Genomic DNA, 21,804 nt, shown 5'->3' with positions numbered 1-21,804 from the left:
TACCATTTGAAGTTTTGGGACCCGAATAGCGCGAAGCTTATCCGGAGGCCTCGAAAATAGATTTGAACCGGAGACATAACAGTGCAGGCGAATGGTCTGCAACTGTTGAGTTTCCATTTGCTTCCCCTGCCCGGTCAGCTCCCAAGAATTAGGACCCTTCAAGCCTGGTGACTCTCTAAAATTTAGTTCTTTGTAGGAATTCGCACAGAAAAACGCCAGGCCCGGAAAAGCAACCTAAAATGATCTGAGCAATGCAAAACCCATCAAAAAATTCTGAGGCTTCTTCCTAAGTTGGCAGTGATTCTGAAATGGGCGATGAAACTAACGCAACGTGTAAGAGGGGGACGTCCAGATACCATTATAATCTGGGAAAAAAGATAAAACTGAAGATGCTCTGAACAATGGATGCAAGATGCCAGAAATTAAGAGACATCGGTGTTACAGCCTGAAAAAATGGCGAAATCACTCCATCCAGGAAACCAACTTGGAAATCAGGACAGAAGACATTGTGACTGGAGCTGGAAAGGTGCTCGGTGCTTTTCTTCTTAGTCGGACACAGGATTTAGTGGCAGAATTTGTGGTTGCTACAATCCTGGAGGTCACGATAGAGGTTTCATGAGTTGCGGAGGAGAGTCGCTGGCAGCCACGTGGACGTTTCAGACGTTTGGTTTCATGGCTCAGCCTCTATACAAGCCTCAGGACACATGCGGCCGAAATTGAATGGTAAGTGCGTTGCCTACTCCATATCGGGACCCAAGCTGAAGGAGTCTAAAGTCCTGAACACTACTCTCTTGGAAGATTTAGTATTTGACGAACTGCTCTCCCACTATTCTTCATAAACTAGGCTCAAACGAGCCTTAGTGTGGATGATGCGGTTCAAGTTACACCTCCGCGTAAAGTCAAACAAAGAAAAGAAGCTTGTGCTCTCACTTGGCGCTTCGCTGCTTGATAAATATGGGGGCAGAAAAATATTTAATAGACAGGTATATAATTGTCTCATCAAAAAATCACGTCCAGATGAGACCCGGAATTTGAAGCCGGATAACTGGTTCTGTAAACTCTCTCCCGTACCTCTTAAGGAACCAATACATGCCGGAGGAATGCTGCAAAATAGTCCTATCCACCAGATGTCTTATCATACCCCTAGTCGACATCCCCTGACACATTGCTTGATTATACACTATTATCAGCTGGAAGAGCATACGGACATGTCGCATGTTCTAGATTTTATGCGTCAGATGTTTTAGGTTGTCAACCGGACAGCCACAGTTAAGAGGCTTGTGCGTAGGTGTTTGTGATAACATGCAAGGTCACTGAAGCCAGCGGAGGGGTTTATGGCACTCTTGTCAGACATTTTCGTACACGACGTATGACGGTCGAGGAGGCGATACAGATGTGTCGTCTCACATTTGGAGACTCGAGGCAGCTCATGCATTAGCGAGTGACTCCTTTCTTGTGGCTATTTCCCGTTTGGTTGACAGCCGCACTCCACCGAAAGAAATGAACAGCGGCCAGCAAACTATTTTTCCGAAGCCGGACTGGAATTTCGGCAATTTTTGAGGTTTCTCTATTGCGATCCTTTTGGCTAGACCAGGAGGCAGATTGACAAATCAATACACCCAATATTAGTCACCGCGGAGGAGCATAGGAGCGTCAGATTGTTCGGTTCACTGGTTTGGATTTGTATTAACACCATTGGCTCAATCATCATAGAGAGAAACAAACTCCAGTGGAAGACTGTGCCTTACAGCCATACAGCTACGGAGAAAGAATGTAAAACAAAGATGAATAAGAGATGGAACACATTTTTCACCCGAGAAAAGTAATGAATCTTGCATTCCAAACCGTAACAAGGTGTTTCCGATTAGGATGCTGCCTTTATACGTAGTAGGATATCTGAATTGTCATATCGACCATCCACTACGAAAATTCTGCACGATAAGTATTTAAAGTGCACAACGATCATGTCTGATAGTGCTTGCATGCATAAAATGACTTACAAGTATAAAGCTGATACCATTGACTCAGTACTAATTCTGTTGTTTTCCAACTGCTGAGTACTGTGTGCAGTTGGCATTTGAGGAAGAATTTACTCAAACTTTTGAGTCTTGTTGAAGTCTACTATCATTGCGCCTGGAAACTTTGACTTGCCAGCTAGTAAGCTAAAATCCTTCCATTCAGCTACGAGTGTCTGATTCAACACGCGATTAACATTCACTGATCAAGCGGCGCAAAACTCACCTTGCGGTTACGCAGGTTATGTCACATTGTATTGTTTCGTCGCAGATTTCTCGTTGAAAAGTTGTGTTGCATTGGGTGTTGTATCCCATTGATAGCACTTATCACTTACGAATAGTTTTGAAACTTATCCTCGGGTAAAATTAAATGGTCTTCACTGAACACTTGAACGCCTTTGCACATTTTCCGGCCATACAGTCAATCATTTTAGGCCAAGTTACTCCTGGAAGCAAGGTCAGTATGCCATTCTGAAGTGCGTTGGAAACGTTTCAGTACTTCGCGGGTGACAAAATTGGATGCAGTAAACCTTAAACATTTGATGGAACCAAAAACTGAGAAAATGCCACTGGCAACAGGAGGTTACATAGAACAAGATTCAAAATTCAAAATGTAACAGAGGACACAAGATTTCACATGTTGTGTCACACATTTCAGGTTGCTCTGTGGTTCTTTTCATTCAACCCCCCCCCCCCCGCATCATCCAGACGAAAGCGAACACAAAGGCAAATGTTGCATCACAAGCACACTATTCCTCTCGTCTGCAGTGTAAAAAGTAGCTGGAATATTAACTGTTTAGAATCGTGAAATTTTTTCACTAGCCAAACTGCCTTACCTGGGTGAGGCCTTGTGAAGCGGACGGGAATAAAGACAGTTCACTACACCAAGTTCCAATATAACTTTCATAGTCGATGTAGGTTTGTTTGGTCTTCATTTAGCCTGACAGTCTGGGAGTGGACACAGAGTGACTGTACGTTTTAAAGCTCCCCCTCAATTGAAAATTCGGTATCAAGGACGAAACTGAAGAATCCTCCTGCAAGCTTGAAGTTGCGACCTTGCCACAGTAAAATCACAAAATAAACCATCCCCTGATGGTGAATGCCGGGTATGTGAATTTATCTGGATTTTCTGTTTGCCCAACTCGACAAACAACACTAGGATCGTGCTGGGGGGTCAATAAGAATATAACCGAGGTATGTTTAATGGTAAAATAATGATATTTCTTGCTTGATTTCGCATTAATACTGACCTAAAATAAGACATATTTAGATAATTAGTTTGGTCGTCAAGCATGTGATGAAACAAAACTTGATATTCCGCTCTGGAGACGGAATACTTAATAAAAGCCAGTCTGGCTTGAAACCCATCCAATTTGTCTCTGGCGAGTATTGTCGGGTATTTACATCGAGAGTTTTCATAGTTTACATCTATTAGTCCAACAAAATGGGCGGAATCGTTTTGCTGCTTTTAATCGCTAATGTTCGGAACATGTTACGGAAAATTCCTTTTAACCGACGGGACTGTTAGGCGCCAGAGAGTACCAAAATATAGTACCAGTATGACTAATTTCGGTCATATCTACAATTTACTTGCTTTATCACTCTTGTGATAATTTGAAGACAAACTGGTATAATCTTGCAGTTAGGAAAACGAGAACCAAAATGACACTCATTGAATGGTAACAAATGGGTTAAACTCAACGAAATGGAGGATTTGCCAAGTGTACTTGTGTTCACTGCAGGCGTGGTTTGTGTAATAACACCAGACAGCAGTTAGGACCACGGCGAATTAATCAAGGTAATCCTTGGTCTTCTTCATGGTAAGAATATGCTACCTCGTAACGTGGACGGTTTAACTGTTCAATGTGAATGGACTGCGCTCCAGTTTTCACTGTGTTTGAGCTCAGGAAAGATGCAAATAAGAACACAGGGATTGCTTCCGCAGTCTCATTCGGCTGTCTGAGAAAAAAGCTCCCTAAGATTCTTCAAAATTGCTCGAACTCATGATCCCACAGGCAACGGTATATAGGACAGGGTTTCCGGAAGAACACGAACGGTTAAGCTGAACTATTTAATATACATGAAATCTCGTATTTGTATGAATTTATTATGAACGTTGGGAATAGACTTGGCTAAAGATGGCGTATTATAAAGGAAGGAAATTAACATGGCGCAGTAGATAATTATTGACACAAGGCTGGGTAACTCTGCAGATGGCAGTTTCTGTTGTTAGTAGTGGTAGTTGTCAGATGTTCATATGCGCATGAGTCGTCTTTGCGCTCTTAGAAATGGGCATGTGAGACAGCTGCCAATGTAGTGGCAGAATGTTTGACGACTAGGAACAGCTATCTTCTCGGAAATGCTGTTCTCACAAGGCTGAAAGTGAAACTCTGTGGAGGACGGAGCCATGAACTCACATATTTCAAACACAGGCCTGTTTACCATTGTTGGACCTTCCCAGATTATCTCTTGTACACAAGTGCTGGAGGGGCTGCAACAAGCAGATATTGGATTTTCCAGTGAACGCTACCCTGCATGTTCTTATTAAACGAACAGTTCTTTTGAAATGATCAAAATTACCATTAATAAATCTCCAAATTCCTCCAGGTTTCCCACATTGTTCCGGCACTGCGTGCATTTTGCAGAGCGCGGGAACAATATTTTCCTATATTGCTAAACTCACAAATTAAACGTCATTACATCTACCTTAAATAAAAAAAATTTAGAGTTTCTGTGTTTAAAACTAATGACGTTCTCAATGGTTGTCACTGATGACCTTATACCTGTATGTGCACCCCGATTTACTTCCGGCATTTACTTTATAAACGGTGAACGTATACTGGTCCACCGACGATGAAGGAAAAAAATAAGTTACATTTTAATCCCATGGACTGTACAATCCAACAGGGAAAACGCTACGCAGTGGACACGCACAACCGTAAGTGATTTATCCTCGCGTGCGTTCATTTATTTCCGTGTTTGAGGCACCTAGTGGAATGACATTAGTGTGTCCAGTAGCTATGAAACTTTTCGGCAAAAAGGAACTTTGCATTCGTTGCTCCAGTGAATGCTTTGGGAACTTTCAAACATGTTTTGAGTGTTCTTTCACACGCAAAACAACAATGAATTGTGATTTTCTGATCAAATAACTAATGGATAGTGCTTTGCTCAGGTGAAAAACATAACAGCCTCAGGGTTGAAATAAGATTCTCACTTAGAACCGGATAGTTTCGGCCTTCCTGGTATGTAACTATAAATAGCAGTCGAAGAATCTATCTTCTGATATATCCTTACCACGCTAGAAAAATGGTTCAAAAATTTGGAGTTTCGGGTTTTAAGGGTACCGATCAGCTTAGCAGTACTTTCTTCATAATTGGTACTCTTCTGAGTGCACATCCTATGGCAAACAGAGAAAAGCCTTCAAAAATGTTCTGCAGTCGTCCATACTTTATGATTGTTGAGTTAGTAAGGGATAATTATGATTTGGTTTTCCAAGGTTGCATATGCACCTGCTTTGTTTTCACATGCTTTTAGCAAACTGTGAGACTCACAAAGTCCATAACAGGGGCACGTGATATTTGCCTAGCTCAAATTAGCTAGAAGGCATGACTTTTAGGTTTTTGGCATATATATATATACATGATTGTCTTTTTTAGGTGGGATGGTTCTTTCCAGATGTGGTAAATTTAACAACCAATCGAGTAGGGATGGTGAAAATCTCCCATTAAAAAAGATGCAATACCTGATCAAACGATTCCGTTGTCTTCCCTGTGCTGTCTGATATCTGTTAGTCATTAAAATAAAGAAATCGGCTAGACTTCTGACATAGTGAACAATATGAAGTGACGGAAACGCCTGAAGGTACTCCACCCAGTTTTAATATGGTAACATGCTTTCGCATCCTTCTTTTGTAGTGCATGAGTGTCCTGTAGTTTAGGTAAACAACGAAAGCTGAGATTCATCCCAGTAGACCCAATCGAGAACGGGGGAAGAGAACCATTATGAATGCATTTGTTAGATGACAATTCGGATAGGAAATTCTCCTGTTAGTCTCTAAGCTCTCTTTAGCGGATGGTGTTCGATTAAACTGCAGGTACATACACTGCAGAAGTAAATTATCACCGTCGGTAAGTGATTTGCTCGTGCTTAAATAAAACTGGAAGTCGGTTCATCAGCTTCAGTAAGGGACTAGTTAACTTTGCCAAAACTAAAATAATATACCCAAGCTATTCGTATTTTGGCCTCAAGCATCGTAATATATCACTTTGCGTTGTTTGACAATTGTCTTAGTTCAAACATATTAGGGAAGCTTTCAGATGGCAGGCGGTAGGTTATATTACTCTGTGACAGGTTTTGAAGTCGCCCTTTAGGACCACACAAGTCGGAGCTTTATGTCTAATAATAGGACTACGGTTTTGGTTCCCACCTGCGGCACTCATTAGCAGAAACACGACGAAAAATGCTGTACAGGTAATTTTTTATGAGAGATTGGATCAATGAAACGCAAATGGTGTTGTTTGTCTCTAATAGATGGTTTCCTCACTAGCTAGCCAACAACAACCGGTAGGGTTTGTGATTTCGAGCAAACCGAAAGTGTTCAATATCGATGTAACTGTTAAATCCACACACCCTCTTGAACGGCTCTCCTACTATCCTAAAGAACCAAGTAGTATGTGTTTCTGCAAAAATGATGATATAGTAGAAGCAACAGACTCGCCTCACACCCAGAAAAATGTGATCTGGATTTACATCAAGGTCATTTGAAGCTCCAATCACCATAATGCTAGAATACAGTGCATTCTGCATTTCGCGTTTGATCAACCGTAATAAACGGTTCTTGACATGAGATGGACTGCTGTTGATAGGCGCGGATGGAACTTTCAAAATCTCCGGTGGCATTTAACTGAGATAAGTGTATGAATAATGAAAAAGTTTATGAGGGAGTTAAATTCTTTTTAGTCCGTTAAACATTAGGTGATAACTGTGGAGTATGTAGCTGTTGATGGGCGAACACGACGTCATGGGGATTATCCTGTCTAGGGCACACGGCACGGACAACATTAGGCTTGTTCGAACGCATACGGCAGCGTAAAACTTTCTTAGATCTCGTGTAAGTTAGAACAGGTATATTCATTTTCGTCACATAAGAACGACAAGCAGAAAACGATGGGCAGAGTTGGAAACAATACTTCTACATCCAGCTTAAGAAGCAAAGCTTTTGCGGGTGTTGCGAAGTCATAAGCGCGTACTGAAGTTCGACCCAGGGTATTCAAGTGAAAATCCTTGATTTGACAGCTACAACCTAATTGTATTTTGGGTCCTCGAGGGTAAAATCAACATTGGATCCAATTACACTCATTCAACGGTGATTGTGGCTATAGTTCGAATCATACAATCCTATTCTCTAGTCCTAAATGATCCCACCGAAAGGTTTTCAATAACGCCCTGATGCATGATTGAAAAATATTTTGGTCTTTCCGGCCGTGTGGCAACTGAACGTGATCTGGCAGTAAGCTCCCCCACCAAAAGCTAAAAATTGTTTGCAACTAACCAACTTCCTGCCCCAAAGTGTTGAAAACACTGTCCTGTATTTTCCGAGGAAAGAATATGTCAAGTATGTTGCTAGCCCAATCATTTATCATTGTATTAACTTGGTGTACAAATGTCAACCGGGCTATAACTGCTTATAACTGCTAACACACATCAGCAAAACAAACCAAGTATAAACAAAGGTGGAAAGTTTTCAATTCTGAAAATGTCAAATCCTGAAAATTCTTTTGGATTATTCAGCCGCACAGCTTGTTCTACGGAGCACAAAATTTGAAGCTATTTCAGCAAGTTAATCCGGGTGATCCAACAAAAGTGAAACCAACAATGCTTTCACCTGCTGGATGATTCACTATTATGACATGGATAAGTAATCTGACTCAGATCGCCAAGCAAATATGAGGGTTTTCTCTGCATCTATCTTGATAGCCACATTCTAAGGATAATCTCCGATTGGATAAACCATTGGTTGAATTCTGGATGTTTAATGCTCGCTGCTTGTTTCTCAGCAACAGACATATTAGTGCCAACTTATCTGCGGTGTTCGTGGAAAAACTCACTCTTCACTACAAGGACATCATGTTTTATTTTTCCAATAAGACTGAAATGTTTCAGTATGAGCACTTTGCAAAATCAGATGTGAAGAGATTTGTTTGCTTGGTCACAGTATATAGTCTCAAACGAAGTGCCTAAAGAAACCGATTTTGCTTAAGCCGTAAAAAGAAAACAATAGGTTTCTGTTAGTCCACGCGTCTTTTGATAAATTCACCGCTTCTCTTAACATTATCATGGTGAATTTCTGGCCGGGTTCCTTCTCGGAGTGGAGTTTTTGCCATAATTGCTCCCGAGAATAAAACTGCAGTGTTTCCCACTAGGATGGAATTTTATCAACAAGTCAATGAAAAGATGCTTTGTGGTTACGGGCACATCTTTGAGTAGGGCGCGGATTTTACAGAACAAAGAATAAAAATGCAAGTTCCTCGTTTTTGAGTGGGAGGACAGGTTTATTAAATTCGGTCGCATTATGTGACATAGAAAACAAAGGAACTATGCGTGCCCCGTGGTGTGTTTCCTGTCACAATTCCTCACTATTGATTTTCGAACAAAATAAATTCATTTTTAGCTCCTAAGAAATTGTATTTTAATGATCAAACATGCCGATAGTGTTTTATCAGCCGCCTTGTTTAATAATGTGATTGCGGCAAGACTAGGCATTTTGATCCAAAAAAAAACTAGAAGGCACACCTTACATTGACTGTCTTCGAAGACCAAAATCGAACGGTGAGCAGCTCAAATGTGCAGAGGGATGTGATACAACTTAGTGTCAATCGTTGCTGACTTTAATGCGCTGAGCACCGAGTCTAAGCCTGCATATCATTTCATGTTAGCGTGACCGCCCATCCAGGGAAGTGAACGGATTCTGTGTCGTTTAATGTACTATGAATATGTGAAGGACACATCGGTATTAATGTATGTGCGGGCACTCCACAGTAAAACTGATATAACAAATTCAGATATCGGTGGCCCATTATGGACCTTGTGCTATAGTTATCTGTAACAAGCGCTGTGTAGCCTCTGCAGCTGTTTGACCTAATATTATGTCACTGGCACTTACGTTGGCTCCGAAAATCACGTCCTAACTTGCGCCAAACTTGCCTTATCAACTCCTTCTGATGGGATCAACAGTGGAGTTCTATCTGTGAAATTCATTCACCCTTCACTTGGCAATCCTTTGCAGTCGGATTTTGAAGGGGACTTGCCTGCTTACTCTGAAGATGGTTGACGAGACTATCTGTAAGTGCTTTCCGAAAGGCTTAAAAGCCATGTGAAGCTGTTAAATACTTACCGGCAGTCATCAGAAGGGGGCATTCGAGAATCTGCAGGAAAATTAGGGTTCACAACCCCCGGGTTGCTTGTTTAATTCTAGGACCCCTCTAATTGTTGAATGAGTGTCGCTACTTGTCGTCTTAGTGCAGGTTAATGATCGCTGTTTAGCAGTTTCTGAACAAGCAGTTGATGTTCAACTACTAGTTAGGTGTTCGCGGAATCGGATCTCTGCGGGGAGGTGTGGAATCCGCGCTGCTGATAACTCGGTATAAATGAAGTTGACATACAGAGCTTTATGTTTCATACAGTGAGCACAAACTAGGAGATAGGCGCTATTCTAACTCCTTCCTTGTCCATACATTTGTCAGAGAATTTACAGGACGGAATTCAGTTTAGACAAATGGCTCAACAAGAGCATGCTCGATAAATATTGATGTGATTTCCCAGTTGTAGGCTGTTGCTGGACATTTGTCTGAAAATTTACGTGGGGTGTCCCAGGAAGAGGTAATTTTATGTCAGATTGAGCACTACGTGATCTTACAGGGCTTGGCGTACGAACATTAATCAAATTAATTATGGATGTAAATCGGAGGCTTTGAGCGAGAAACTCGACAGCGTAAACTGTCACCAAATCAAAGGATTTGATTGCGTCATCTACTGCCTTCTTATATATATATTATGAATATTGAGCGAAATATAATCGTTTGAATTCGGATAAATTATCACCGAGCCGTGTGGAGTTACTGAGTGACAAAAATCAATTCTGGTTACACAAGTTCCCTAGTGATTCGCCTCTCTAGATAGCTTTTGAGATTTTTAACCTCAGGCCACATCAAATATCGTGAAAATTGTACTAGCGCTCAAAGCTGTAAAACAGTTAGCCACTCCTGTTCGGGAGATGGAAAACTCAGTTATCAACCTTTGGTTATCAACCTTTAAGTGAACTAGCTATGGTTTATCCAAAACAGACCCATGTGCTTGACTTAAAAGTCCCTATACTTTCTTCCTGCTTATGGAAAATATATTAACAGTTACTTGCCGCGATTAAAGAAATGCGGACAACATCCATGTTTGGTTATCGAATATGTTGTTTACTTATGACTTACTCTTACTGCTGATCAGCTGCTAGAGGTTGGCTGACGAAGCCATCAAACTTTTTTGGTGGGCATACATGACGGTTCCTGCAAGAGCGTAATGGCTGTTTTTGGCGACCGGCTTTTCACCATAGACTGATGACGCAAAATCTCTGAAAATTGACCATTTTTATTCAGATCACGATAAAAATAATTGCTGAAGTCACTACGACTTCTTGATGAGAGGAAACAATTGTCTAATTTGTAAAATAAGCGCACCAGATCACTTTGGTGCACAGAGCAAAATGCTTGCAAAATATGGTGTGTCTGTCTAAAAAACTCATTTGTCGTGATGACTGAAAGAGTCACACAAACTAAAAAAAGTCTTTTGATGCAAAATAAACCGGGAGTCGCCCAAAATTGATTCAGGTCTCAGGGAACCTAATGCAAACGTTTTAGCAACGAACAATTAACTCAGTCGGGGAAATGCACGGCACAGGCAAAATATCGTGGACATTTGAAACAATAATGTGGGTATGTTCGTCTTAGTAATAGTGCATTTGTGTAACACTGTTAACCAGCACGTGTGAAATTGGTACCCGAAAATCAATTGGATCTTTCAAAACCTTTAAAACATCTATCCCTGTTTGATCAGAATCATTGATAATTTTCACTTACTCTGTAAGAGTTAAGAAACGCTGCTCAAATTTCAACTGTAAAGCACTAATGAGTCAATTGCATCATTGTTAGAATGGGCAAAATTATCTTGGTTCATTCGCTACCTATGCATCCTTTGGGTTGGCAAATACTCAATGTTAGGTTTGGAAGTGTGAAATCCAAAGTATAATGCCAGCGGATGAAGCGATACTATTTGTACAAAGTGGGTACACACATTTCGTGGATTAGTATTTCATGATGAAACATTTCTGTCGTGTAAAAACCATCTGCATCTGACAACCGGACAATTGTGTTTATCCAGCCAACCCATAAAAGACCGAACTCCGTTTGCTTTCATTCTCACTTCTTATAGTGACCTCGTCTCATGCGGTCGTTGAGGCGCACACAAGTTCGCCTTGATGGTTGCTTTATGTGCTCCCTAGAAGACTTACAGGTCCATCCATCTTGTTCTTTTGAATCCCGACGTGGTTACTGCAATCAAACAAATACCCGATTAATGTTCTCAGAAATACCGGCGACATGCAGCAAATAAAATATGCACCCGAAAATGGGGCCTTGTTTCCTTTTTTATTTGATTTCGGAGGTGTGCTCTGTGTGTAGAACGTTGGTTAAAGGGTTAAGTGCTTACCTGCGATTGTTATCAGCTGGAAAATTTTGTGCAACGCATGCGGTCGACGGCAGTATAGCGGTTGGTGCGCCAACACAAAAGGTTGTGAATAATGATTGTCAATTTTCATTGGTATACGGATGCGAACATGTTACTTTGGGGAGTTTTGGTTCTGTTTGCTTTCTACATTCTGTCTAAGCTTAGAAAGATCAAAGGGACTCTAGCGCGTATGACATTATACCCAGACGATTCATTCTCGGAACGAAATTATAATCGTTATAGCGTGCCATTAATTTTGGTGAACTTGCAAAACCTCTCATTCAGTTCAGTGCTTTGTTAGGAAGTTAAACCAATGAAAACTCAATAAGTACACTACCTGCTAGGTCTAAAGAAGGGATAAACTGATAACAGACTTTTCAGAGTTTTTCCAGTCTTATGAGTTGAGTTTTTGAGGTTTGCAGTACAGAACTATGAGTCAAGCGTAGGTTCGACAATCCCGAATATCAAAAGAAAGAATCGGGTTCAAAAGCCTACAGCACCATATGTACAGAAGTGAGCGGGATTACATAATAACTCTCAGCTGTCCAAGTTTTTGGCGTAAAAGAGCTGGGAAATTCAGTTACAGACCTGCACTATGAAACTTCGCAAACCAGACAAAAGCATGTGGTATGTTAGCTCGATGGCGTGGACTGCGGCCGTGTCAGCGGTGACATTACATGGAATTCAAGGCGGAAAAAGTCAGGGCATGCTCAGCAAATGGGGCGTGAACACGCATGGGTAAGTAGGTCGTTTGCGTACACTCACACAAATACACATGCTAACAGACCGGTATCGGATGGAGCGGCCTATGATGCACAGCGAATATCAGGCACGGATGGGCGAGACGATTAGGGAAAAGAAGCACATGGACGGAAAAAGCAAATGAATGGGGGAATTATTATGATGTCATGTTGAATTCAGTAAGAGTCGTGGAAAAAACACCTCGATATCGCAAAATTATTCCAGCTGACACACGTGGCGGCGTATTCACAGTGATTCAGTCGATGGATTTTATAGGAGCGATCTGGTTGCGTTTAGGATGAGTTTCCTGCTAAGACACAATTTACGGATGCATGACGTATAATCCAGTACTATGTGTGATCTACTTACGGGCCTGTAAGTCTCTTGGGGACAAAATTGAGAACGCGATCTGTGTGGCTTACTTTAATACTGAGTTGACCGATTGCTTGAAACAAGTTCAAGCTTACAGCTGATGGGTAAAGGTCATTGGTCTTGAAGACTACGTAATTTCTTGTTGTTAATCGAGCCTTGGATTGATGTGGTATAACAATACAGATTGACACTAGGCTCCTTTACAGTCTTCTCGTACCTATAATTCCGTTCCGCATGCACCAAAATCGAGTAGGAATCTCAAGTGACTTTCAGTCACTGTTGGTGTGGTGATAACAGTGGTAAATTTTTTGTCAAACGTCATTGAACAAACTTACTTAAGAACCCAAAAAACAGTGTGCGCTATTTGCTGTCATCTAAGTTTTTCTTTCCGCACTCGCCTCCGCCCTATGGAAACTAAGAAAACATTTATAGCGAGCTAGACTTCCGGGCACTAGGTAGAAGTTTCAAGTGCATTCGTTTTACTCAAATTACCCATTGCAACTCACCATCTGGACATTATCTGTTTTTAGAAGGGACCTTTCTGATATACACACACAAACCGTTGCCTACGAATTTGTCGCAGAGTGCCCGATGGCCTAAAGATACGCAGTATAAACGGTCAGGTTACGCTTCAATTACAAACGCTTTGCAACAGCGTTATCGCTCCATGTAACAACTATTCAGTCCAGTAAGCAGGTTAGTAAGTTGAGACTATTTTTACGGAAAGGGAACATTTACTATACATTGCATTCAGTTCAATTTAGGAAGGTCATATATTTGATTGTTTCATTGGGTAGCAGTTTTTAACGCACTTAACAGAAGGTCACCTAAATTCCGCCTTCTTATCTGTGATGTTCGTTAGCTGGAATATATCCTTATCACATCTGAAGGAAATCCACAGAATTCTGTATTTCTCCGCCATCAGATAGATTGATATACTAGGGCTAATCAACAGAAAGCGCAGAATTTCTTCTTCTAACAACCTTCAACGCAGCCTGCGATTTGGAGCCTCCCCGGTTTTGCTGGTTATTAATTTGGCCGCAAGAAATTTATCGGTCTCGTTCGGTGCCCAAGCCAGCGGCTGTGTAGTTTTGATTCTGATCTAATGATACATGCATAAGAAGTTTATGCGTTTCCAATGATTAACTATGGTCTTTCTAATGTGCCCGAGTCCGTGCGAATTAAGAAGGTACACTCATATGTTATGGTAATAAACTTCATTATGTTTGACCAAAACGTTCACCGGATGTTTGTTAAGATTGCATTGTCACAGATTCCGTATGCTTAAAGTTAGTCTTAGTATTGCCTCCTTGGATCATACCGACGTCACCTATTCAAGATCATGCATGTTACGCAGATTTTGCGTAAGAGACTTGTGAAGCACTTTTTGTCGTTGTCGTTTACTTGTATGTCACGTCGCTTGTCAACAGATTAATCGAGTGTGACAGTTAACTGCGAAAGTGTCACCAAAATTATTCATCTTCAGTGCGTGGGCGGTTGTTTTAGGTATAACATCAACTGTTGATCACATTCCCACCCCTCTTCATTGCGCCGGTTCACTCCTTGCACTCATCTAGATGAAAATTATATATGCGTGTTTAAATTTAGAAACCGCTATTCATTTCTATTCACCAGAGAGACAGAAAAAGTTCACCAATAGGCTTTCAAAGTTCCCCTTCTTGTCCCCATCAGTGGTTTTGCTGGTACATTTTGACTTCACAATAAGGCCTTTGTTACTACGCACGCAACAAGTACCGACGGTTGCATCCGAATCCTTAACTGACGGGCAACTACTTCAGCGCATATTTCGTAGAGCCGGTGAATACCCCCGTAATCAGGGGGGGGGGGCTTTAAATTTAATCGCGACCACATTCCCAAAGTTTATTAGCTGCGGTAACTTTAGCTGGTGTAGGCGAATATCTGATTTCTCTACCTCTAACTCTTACACATTCGAGATAGAATACTTAAAAACACCATTAACATAACACGCTTAACCTGTTAGAATGGGAAGCTGGACCATGCGCGTCAAGAGGAGAAGATGGATTCAATATGATCTAAGGGAGTAAACAGGCATCATGCTACCAGCAAAAAGAGGAAAAAATACCAAAATCAATTAAATTGGACGTTGGCGGTCCTTCTTATTGGGTTTCCAATAGAAATAACTGGATTTCTGTCTAGGGAATTGCGGACAGAATAATCTCTGCGGGAAATTTAGTTTTCTTGATTGAAGGTCTAAACGGAAAGTGTGAGTCACATCGTGGGGAAAGCGTGAAAAAGAAGACATCTAGAAAATGCAGTGAAAGCGAAAATAAACTCTTCTTTGTTGAATGAGATTTAAGCCTTGCCTTGAAAGGTAAAATCCTCGTTAAATAGGGCGTAAAGGGTCATAAAGGTTATACAGAATTAAATAAATTCACGTACAAAATACGGGGAATGGTTTAATTGTCATATCTCAGCGAAGGAAAACTTTTCTCCTTTTTCAAGCAATTGTTTCAATTTTGGTTGCTCCAGTAACGGTTGATATATTCGTACGCGCTGCTGAGCACACAAAATACCGAAAAACTTCACGTCACCCATTCGTGACTGCATTTGAAAACATGAACTAGCCCTTGCATGAAATCCCAGTTTGCCCCGATTTGCCTGATTCGTCAAGAAGGTGTGTCAACAAATCAGCTATTCCGATATCAAATTAAACGGTGTTCCTTAAGCATTATTTTGACGACAGAAGAAATCCAGTTTCCAGGTTGGAAATGGCCGACATTTTTCTTGGAATATTTGCATGCTGGATGAAGACATCAGACCATCCATAAATTCCCCAAAAATGGGTGTTACTTGTTTGCAAATATTCGGGAGATGCAACTCACCTGAATGTCGTACAACGTCAACCTAGATCTATTTGATCTGGCTCGTAAACCGTGCCCTTAATTGACTATAGTGACCAAATATTCAAAAAATATTTGTGGGTGCCAGGTATGCTGAAACTGTGTGTGACACTGTCAACAAAGTTACCATTAGACAAGCCAACTATCCCATTTTTACAGAGCGAGATCCCATGTGAATCTATGGTGCCATGTAAAAATGGATAGCCATCCATCCAGATTTGATTGATTTCCCTCCTTGTTGGCTAGTTTTGACTGAAACATAAATAAAGAAGATTGTTACAAGATCTGGAATTTTTAAAAATAAATCATGCTCAATGTCAGCGCTGTTTATTTGTCTGTCATCCAGAAACAACTGGAGAATATAACTGGCCTATTACCGCTAATGATTTTGAAAGAAAAGTTGAGTCAAACAGGCCAAGTTCTGGAAGTCTCAAAGCTTCTAACAAACTACTCGACATGTATCAATTAATTATCGATGAGAAAACTTCACGAAAAGCGAATAAGAGATTCAGCTGGGTTCTATGTGCCTCCAGCAAAACCAGACTGGTTTGAACTAAGAGTATTCCACCTATTCCGTGCAATTTGGGTTCAAGTAGATGATGTTGGCGAAAACTCGAGAGTGCACCCGCACAGTGAGCTCCAAGAAGTGCTGTCGATGAATCTTCAGCAAACGTATGAGCAATGCATTACGTCTACATATGTATCGCGATATATTAAATGTAGTACCGGCTTAAACGTGACTCGAAATGGTGTTGCACATTCAATTGATGAAAACAGCATAAACGAGAGATTCATTTGGGCTCTAGATGTCTCCCGTAACACCAATTTTTTTGCATGTGGGTAAATTTTCCTAAAATTAGAAAACATTTGTACCGGGAAGGTTTGGGCCTGTGCTTGAGGGCTCACAGAGGTGTGCGTGCTAGCACTGTACATACACACATGCGTACTCACTTAGTGTTTTATAGCCCGATTTGGACTAACGTTAAACAGTGGATATGAAAGTTGATGCTTAGGGTACATAGGACAGAATAAACTGTTTTCTCGAAGAGCCACCGAAGAGCTTTTGAATCTATTATAAAACCTAATAAACTGAATTGCTGTGAGTCTCCTATCAGCGATGATTTGCTATGTGAGTTCATATTAAGCAATGTAATGGAATGAAAATACGAAGTACTTTTGTCAGTTAACCTGCATTGCTGTGTAAACAGAATGTTTAATTGGCTGCAAAGTCAGTCAACAAATGTCTCAGACGAATATGTTTCGTTCTACCAGGTTCCAAAGAAAATTTGTTTGAATGTGGATTTTTAATTAGTAACAAAAATTTGTTGCGGATTAGGAAAATACTTTTTTGTTTTGTTTTTTGTACACGATGGAGAAACGCTATTCAGTATTAGCAACACTGTTTGGGTAGATATGGTTGCAACAAATGCAATTGAAGTCTATTCCCTGTGCACAAAATGAATCACAGATTACATATTTTCAGGCTGGTAGCTTTCCTGACATGTATTGTTGCATTTAAGCTGGTGGTATTTCTGAGAGAAAACATGCAGTTTGTTAAAGTTCCCACGGCAGCTGTATCCAGATGGAACGGCTTTTTTTCAAATATTGGTCCAGCGACCCGTTACTAATTCGTTAAAATTGAGTTAGTTCAGTTAATTTTCGTTTTAGCTTCAGTTTTTAGTTAGTTTCACACTAAATGGCCGTCTCCATCTCCCTCTATTGGACCTTTGAGCACGACCACCAAGTTAATTTGTATGGATTGTGCTCTTGGAAGCTGCTCCAATTTCTCTTAGAAAGAACAAAACCCTACGGGTGGATTTTCTCTAAAATATATGTGATTGTTTCGAAAACGGTAGATAAAAATTGGGAGAGTAAGATCGTTTCCGTCATAATTCGGTTATTTAAACTACTGTCAAATACTGTCACCAACTGCAAAGTACTTATGCCCGTAGATCTAGTTTTCTGGCTCTATATCTTTCTAAAGGCATTCAAATCCTGTTTTACTGGGAGCAAGTTTCTCCAATAAAGATGGCGAAGAGTAACAGACTTTCCGTAGCCGTCGTCTGGAGGTTGGCCCATAGTTTGTGGATACAGATGTTTACTGTGAGCCGATAATTATAACGCCAACCATCAAACCCCATTCTGAATTAAGAGGAAGCCTTAAAATCTTAGTTGAAGTTTCCATATGACGCTGGCAATTTTTTCACAGTACAGGAAAACCGGATCTAGTTCATGTGCACGGCTAACATGCGGCTAGCTGCTTCACGCACAAACCCTACATAGTTATTATTCATATATTTATTTAGCAACTCCTCGACTGGAAACCGTCAAACCCATCCGAAATCAAGTCCACAATCTACTTAGTTATCGCGGTTGGAACGTCAAATTAAAACATCTTCCAATAGAAGTAAGACAAATTCCAGTGGTTTTTGGTTTGAGCATGCATTCAGAAAAATATAACCTTTTTAAACAACTGAGTTTCTTCGACATACAAAGGTTTTGGAGAAAAGTTCATATTCGGGATGAGGTTAGGCTAATTTGCTTAGGTGCACCCCAACATCTGGTGTTAATTCAGTCAAAATAGGATCATGTGTTTTAGTAGAGCCCCTGCAAGGAATCGCTACTAACTGATGTTTATAACGTTCTCGAGATTTGGTAGCCAGATTATCTGTACTAGTGCTTGTTGTTAGAGGAACAATGTAGTGATTATGCTAGACTAGAACAAAATCCGTTTTGCACCGGGTTTATTTCGTTTTTTGCAACGCTTGGGACAAATATGGTACATCTTGAAGTCAGTTTACCAGTAGACTAAAAATTTGAGATTGCCATTTTTTCGCAAAACACTTGCATGTAAGCCATAAAGTGAAAAAGCTCCTTGTTCATGAATACGTAAAAACATTGTTCCTCAATATGGAGAAATATTTTAGATTAGTATCTGAGTTCTGCTGAAGTTTTTGTTCTCTTAAATTAGAAACTGGCACTTTACAAAGCCTCTTCATTGGTACTCGGACTTTTACTCTCTGAATGCGCGATCTTTGAACGACTGCTGTATTTTGACCTCAACTTGCCTTCCTTGAGGAACCCAGTAGCGAAATCACATCGGTATTCCAGTGCGTTACTTATGCTTTAGTTCCAGATGCACAGTAATACCCTGCTCAGAATTTTCCATCGCACAGTCAAAGTGGTCATATTCCAATCACAGTAAAATGCGTTTGCACGACGGTTTCAAAGTTTATCATGGTTTATTGACTTTATGAGCTGCCAATCCTAAGACGAAAGAGATTTCCTCTTCAAGGTTGACCATAATATATCCCTACTGGATTCTCCCGCCAAATCATCATGTACTTCTTGAAATGACCAGACAAAATTACTGAAAGGTCTAGTAACGAATTTTTAGGTGTTTTCAAATGGTACATGTAAAAGTGAAAAGCGGTTTAACTGACCATAATGACACGCCTGATAAGCCAAGCTGCTGATGACAACAAATGTAGTCTAGTTACGCTTGCCTGCGTCAGTTCCTGTTCACAGTAGCTCTCACAGTAAATTCTCCGGAGAATTGTACAAACTTTAAAAACGACGTTGATGTTTCGTTGGCCAATCAAGAAAAATGCAGTCGGTCTGCCGACACTGAACCTTTTTTGCCCACCATATCTGAATTTAGCTGACAGCTGGGATTATACAGTGAACATGAGCGAATTCTTGTCCAGGATGGGAACACGAGCCATCTTCTTTGGACTACGGCTTCTCATGAACGTTTCACGATCACCTCATTTCTCCCTGGATTTGTGTACCTTTGAAAACTACTCTATTCTAAGGTAAATGTGGGGTTCGGTGCATGAGGGCTTGTTTACTTTTTGTGTCATTATACGACTGTACTCAAATATATTGTGAACCACCGCATGTTTGCCCAACTATGTTCCCTTATGCACACTCCGCCATTTGCTATGGTCAGGACATTGCAGCTCCCGGCATCCGATGCACTTTTTCTGACATATTATAGAGTCGTGTAACCTGTTGTGTTATAATGATCTTCACTGATCCAACGGCTGTCTGTGAAGTTGCAACGCAACTTCGGGGTAGGTAGTATGCAGTGTCAGTGAGAATAGTATTTTTAATCCAAATCTGGAATCAATCTATATTTTGATATTCTCATATTCCCTGTGATGGATTAATACATCTAATTGCAGTTTACTTCACAGCCATTGGTGTCTGTTGTAGCATGCGTCAGCCTTACGAACGTTCAGTACTGCTACAGTTACAACTGGAGGTCACATGACAGACATGGTGAATAAGATTAGCTTTCAAACCCAAAAACGGTAAATCTGCTCTATGTATCCCCCTGTACCCCCCTGCGTTTCAGCATGAAGGTGTATTAGTGTCCTAGACAAGCTGGGGCTCAGTCTTCAATGTTAGCGTGAGTGGGTCGTTTGTTTGAGGCTCAAAATCGGAGTGTCGCTTAGGAAGAGCTTCTGCACATACAGCTTTGACTTACCAATCAGCTGTTGATTTCATTTAGACTGAAAAACTTGGTGATCCAGTTCGGGGATATGATTTATGGTGTCTTCGGAATAAAAAGAAGACAATGAGAAACATTGGAATGTGGCATTTGGCTAACATTGGCCATGCACTAAATCCCGTATAATTTACAAAACAATCAAAAAACCTAATTTAACAAAAAGATATTATTGTAGCTAATGAAACAATGAGATCAGCCTGCGCGTCTATGAAGGCGTTTTCTGTGTTTACTAGATCAGACATGGGGTGGTCTGTCTTTCAAAACACCTGTGTTTATCACCAGGACAAAACGTACATATTTTATGGATGACTGGATTCAGGATGTCTGCTGATCTATAAATAGCCGCATCAAATTTTTGTACCCAACTAGAAAATATGGAGGAAAATTTTCCGGAAAACCATTTTTCTAACTCACCCATAAGGGAATTATCGCAATTTATCGTTTTTTCTGGAAATTCGTTATAATCAACTTGAACTAACATTTTTTTCAAAAACATTCTAGTTCATGTTATTACCATCAGTTCATCCGAATACTTCTTGAAAATTATGCATGCAAGAGATCAATTATGTTGAAAAATTGCCTGAGTGACAGTTTGAACTAAGAGCTTTTATGTTGATCTTCAAACTTTAACGAAAAATCACCTTCTTACGTTTGCACCCTTGTCTCATTTGAGCGTTCGTTCGCTGTGAAAAAGAAATCCATGCTGTAATCCCCAAATTCATCTTACATATGTGAGACGCTGGTACAGTACTTTTCTGAGAATAAATAGTTCTGTCAGTTCTAGGACCACACAAGTGTTATTGATGCTTCCCGTACTGAATGCAGCTTGTTGCGACAGAAATTTGGCTAATTCTTGGTTTTTGGAACCGAACTGGTTTACCTTGACGGCATTACTACAGGGATTGGTTGGGCGAAGCTGCCGAACGGAGTTCTGCTGTAACGAATACATTGGACAAGCTAGCACAGGGAGAAACGATCGCTTTTTATTTTCACCACTTACCCCGTCCTAATGGGTGAAGTTTTCAGTATGTTTTTGTGCAATTCTTCAGAATGATCCAATAACAGTACCTTCTGTCCTTGATTTAAACCCTTTTGCATTTTCGATCGATTCTCTGGTGATATCTTTAACTTGAGTTTAATTTCAAAGACACCGGTTGTGCAAGCCGCCTCAGGAATCTCCTGCTCAAGTCGACTTACAGAGCTAAGGATGGCATTTACAGTGATTTGCTGATGAAACATTGTTGTCTGTGGCGTAAAAATGTGTTGTGCTTCTTTCTGGAAATATCGCTTCATATATCAATTCTGGGACTGAATTCTGCAGGAGTTGATTGAATGTATGAGTGCATTTGTTGACCTTTTGAGCTCACTACAAATTGTCCTACAGAGCCCCAGTTACAGAGTTTTATTCGTTATTTTCTTCAGCGAAATTAATTCTGTCAGTAAGCATAAAAGTTTGAACTTAGGAGTATGCATCTGAATCAAACCTAGTAACTCTACTTTCGCTGGT

General features: G+C 40.6%; 1 protein-coding gene across 1 annotated transcript in view; it reads right to left on the bottom strand.

Moving 5' to 3' along the window:
• Positions 1–21,590, bottom strand: part of T265_07909 (hypothetical protein) — a gene marked incomplete at both ends in the record, with an annotated part of 106,220 nt that extends 84,630 nt beyond the window's left edge. The window contains one exon of the mRNA XM_009173569.1: positions 21,298–21,590. Within this exon, the coding sequence (XP_009171833.1) occupies positions 21,298–21,590 (293 nt within the window). The remainder of the gene's footprint in view (positions 1–21,297) is intronic.
• Between the last annotated feature and the right edge of the window lie 214 nt (positions 21,591–21,804).

This window comes from Opisthorchis viverrini (genome assembly GCF_000715545.1).
Source record: "Opisthorchis viverrini unplaced genomic scaffold opera_v5_195, whole genome shotgun sequence".
NCBI classification, from domain to species: domain Eukaryota; kingdom Metazoa; phylum Platyhelminthes; class Trematoda; order Opisthorchiida; family Opisthorchiidae; genus Opisthorchis; species Opisthorchis viverrini.
The sequence above is the reverse complement of the archived record's forward strand: the minus strand, read 5'-3'. Positions and strand labels throughout refer to the sequence as shown.